This window comes from Gracilinanus agilis, chromosome 6, assembly GCF_016433145.1.
Source record: "Gracilinanus agilis isolate LMUSP501 chromosome 6, AgileGrace, whole genome shotgun sequence".
Taxonomy (NCBI): domain Eukaryota; kingdom Metazoa; phylum Chordata; class Mammalia; order Didelphimorphia; family Didelphidae; genus Gracilinanus; species Gracilinanus agilis.
Window position 1 is genome coordinate 28500101 of NC_058135.1, and position 3250 is coordinate 28503350.

General features: G+C 39.7%; 1 protein-coding gene across 1 annotated transcript in view; it reads left to right on the top strand.

Annotated features, from left to right (window-relative positions):
- NAAA (N-acylethanolamine acid amidase) overlaps positions 1-2500 on the top strand; it is a 28777-nt gene extending 26277 nt beyond the window's left edge. The window contains exons 10-11 of the mRNA XM_044680275.1: positions 703-783; positions 1832-2500. Of these exons, the coding sequence (XP_044536210.1) occupies positions 703-772 (70 nt within the window). The 3' untranslated portion in view covers positions 773-783; positions 1832-2500. The remainder of the gene's footprint in view (positions 1-702; positions 784-1831) is intronic.
- Positions 2501-3250: the final 750 nt, after the last annotated feature.

Here is a 3250-nt window from a genome sequence, read left to right on the forward strand (position 1 = left end):
AAGAGGAAGGAAGGAAGGAAGGAAGGAAGAAGGGAAGAAAGAAAGAATGAAAGGAAGAAAAAGAATAATATTACATGATAAACATATTAGTGTCACAGCCAGTCCTTGAGCCTTCTCATTCCAGATCTGGTGCTCCTTCCCCTTACTAGACCACATTGTCCCCATCCTCATCATATACGCAGATGTGTATATTTGCAGATGGAGCTAGATGTATGTGAGGGAGAATCTTAAGTCTTTCCTTTGGAAGTGGGTTAGTATTCAGATATGGGGACTTTGAAACTATGTATTCATCTTCTATAGTATATGGACTCCTGAGTGACAACATTGCATAATTATACCATTTCTCCTCCTCGTTTGTTCTTGACCAGGGGGTTACTCACAATCATTGTACTCTGGCACATAGTTATCTGCTCGGGACAAGCTGAAAGGTGTGGCTGGTTATTCCAGGGCCCTTTGGGAACTTAGATCAGGTTTAGAAATTACCAGGCTAGCATCATGGGTAGGTACAAAGTAAAGGGTGGAGAGAGATGGACTGTGGGCTTACTTAGGGACTTTGGCTCTGAATGTGAAGTATTCACATCGGAGATATGTTGTTTGTCCCCTCACTGAGGAGAGCAGACAGGAGCCCAGCCTCCTATAACCTTGTTTTTATCTGCATTAGGGACAATGTAGGCATGAATAATTCTTTCTTTTTTCTTTCAGTCTCACAATTTATACCACAGTAATGAGTGCAGCAAAGCCAGACAAGTACACGACTCAGATCCGAAACTGAGGGAGAAAGACGTAAGTAAAAATGGGAGGGATTTTAATGTGACCCTGAAAAATGCCTACTATTTCCCTGGTTGAGATTCTGCTTTCAAAGGGAAGGAACCCAAGATCACCTGCTTGACATATGATGTGAAAATCTTAGACTTCCACTAGACTAGAAGTTCCCTGAGAGCAGGATTAGTGAACCAGTTATTTTTGCATTTTCCTTAGCAAATCTCTGCTTATTGCACACTCAATTTTAAACAAGACTAAAAATGACTGAACAGCATTTATATATATATAGCACCTACTATGTGTCAGTTACTATCCTAAGTGCTTTACAATTATAATCTCTTTGGATCCTCACAAAAATGCTCAAAGTAAGCGTTATTATTATTTACATTTTATAGATGAGGAAACTGAGACACAGAGTTTAAGTGACTTGCCCAGTTACATAGCTATTAAGTGAGAACAGGTTTGTTCTCCTGAGAGACTCCAGGCCAGGCTCTCTATCCATTGTACCACTTTTATTTACTTTGAATGTTGATGCAGAAACTGAGCTCCCATGTTGCTATGTTTCCATGGTGAAAACTCGCTCAGTCATTCATTTGCTGCGAGTCGCTGCGAATTCAGGGACAGGACATTTAACTTGCAGTGGATGAGTTTTTCCAACTGATTAGAGTCTCTGAGGCTTGTTATCCATCCACTGAAGAGAAGTGGTGATAATGAATAAAAGTTTATGTTGAGCTCCCAGAACCACCCCAAGACCCTTTTGTAGGTCTTGGGTAAGGTTGGTCACAGGGATATTCCTATCCCCTGAGCTAGTACTAATGGTATCTCTTACTCATGGAAATCAAGGCAGGAGCTTCACTTGCCCTTTTCTTATGGCAAACCAGATATTGCATCTATTACTTGGCTTACTCCTGGATTTTCAACTACTGGTTCCTTGGGCAATTTTAGATAAGAATGTAGCCTTAAACAATTGTAAATTAAGAGAGGTCTGCATATCCCCCAGGTATTCCTTAAAATTTGATCATCTTAAAGATTAATTTTTTAAAGTTTATTTACCTTTCCCCTCTAACAGGTGAAAAAAAAATTGAATTCTCTAGGAGCTGCAATTAAAAAAATAAAACCAACCAAATGCATTGTAATTCTTTGTGAAAGGCATCCACTTTAGACTGCTCTACCACATCCACATGGGACTCTTTGGAACCAGTTTTAGCAAGGAATGATGACAGCTGCTGCCCAAAGGCATTGAATTTTTTAATCAATCACCAATGAAATTCAGAATTTCCCTATTTTTATTTTGAAGATCCTTAAAAGAAAAAAAGTGGATGCTGTGGGTCTTACCTCTCAGTCCATCTAAGAATTCATGCTGTTAATAAATGCATAGAAGGACTCTCTCCGTGTTGAAGGCTATCCGCCAGGAAAGGGATTTGGAGAAGACACATGAGCTATTGTAAAGTGTGAGCATTGATGCTTTCCGTTTTGGATAATGAAAGTGTGATCTTTTATTATATTTTTCTATGCAACTGGTATTTTTGATCTCTTATGAATTTTCTGTTTAAAATTTCTGTTACACTTGAGTCAGTTTAAAAAAAAAACTAGCCTATTTTCTTACTGCTTCCAAATAATGATCCGTCATCCCAGCCATTGCTATGATTATGTCCCTTGCTGGGCTGGGCAACATAGTGTTAGGGATACTGATATGTCATTCCGAACAATTAAATAAAAGTTTTATAGAGATACTGTATTGGTGTTTGTGGTATTTGCCTTAATTTCTTTTAAATCAGTCAGAAGACTATGGTTCTGATCCTCTGCCCTCAAAGAACAATATTTTATTGATTTAATAAAAGCCTATTTGTGAACCTAAGAAGGAAGTGATTTCCTGAAACTATTAATTTGCAGAATGAGTTGGTTTTAGGGAAAAAAACCAAAAACCTTAAAGGGGCAGCTGGGTGGCTCAGTGGATTGAGAGCCTGACCTAGAGACAGGAGTTCCTAAGTTCAAATCTGACCTCAGACACTTCCTAGCTGTGTGACCGTGGGCAAGTCACTAACCCCCAATGCCTAGACTTATTGCTCTTCTGCCTTGGAACCTATTCACAGTATTGATTCTAAGACAAAAGGTAAGGTTTAAAAAAAAACAACTCAACCTTCTGTCCTAGAGTCTGTACTAGGAGTGATAAGGGATAGGCAATTGGGGTTAAATGACTTACCCAGAGCCAGTTAGGAAGTATCTGAGGCCACATTTGAACTTGGGTCCTCCTGACTCTAGGCCTGATGTAGCTGCCCCCCCTCTCCCCTTTCATATTTCACATGGTAGGAGAAATAGCTGGCAGTGTCCCTGCCATGTAGGCTGGGTTAGTTCAAGCCAGCTTGATTAGTTCAAGAGGCTTGATTAATTCTAAAGCTTGATTAGTACTAAAGCTTGATTAGTTCAAGAGGCTACATAGTGATGGCAAACCTTTTGGAGACTGAGTGCCCAAACGGCAACCCTCATG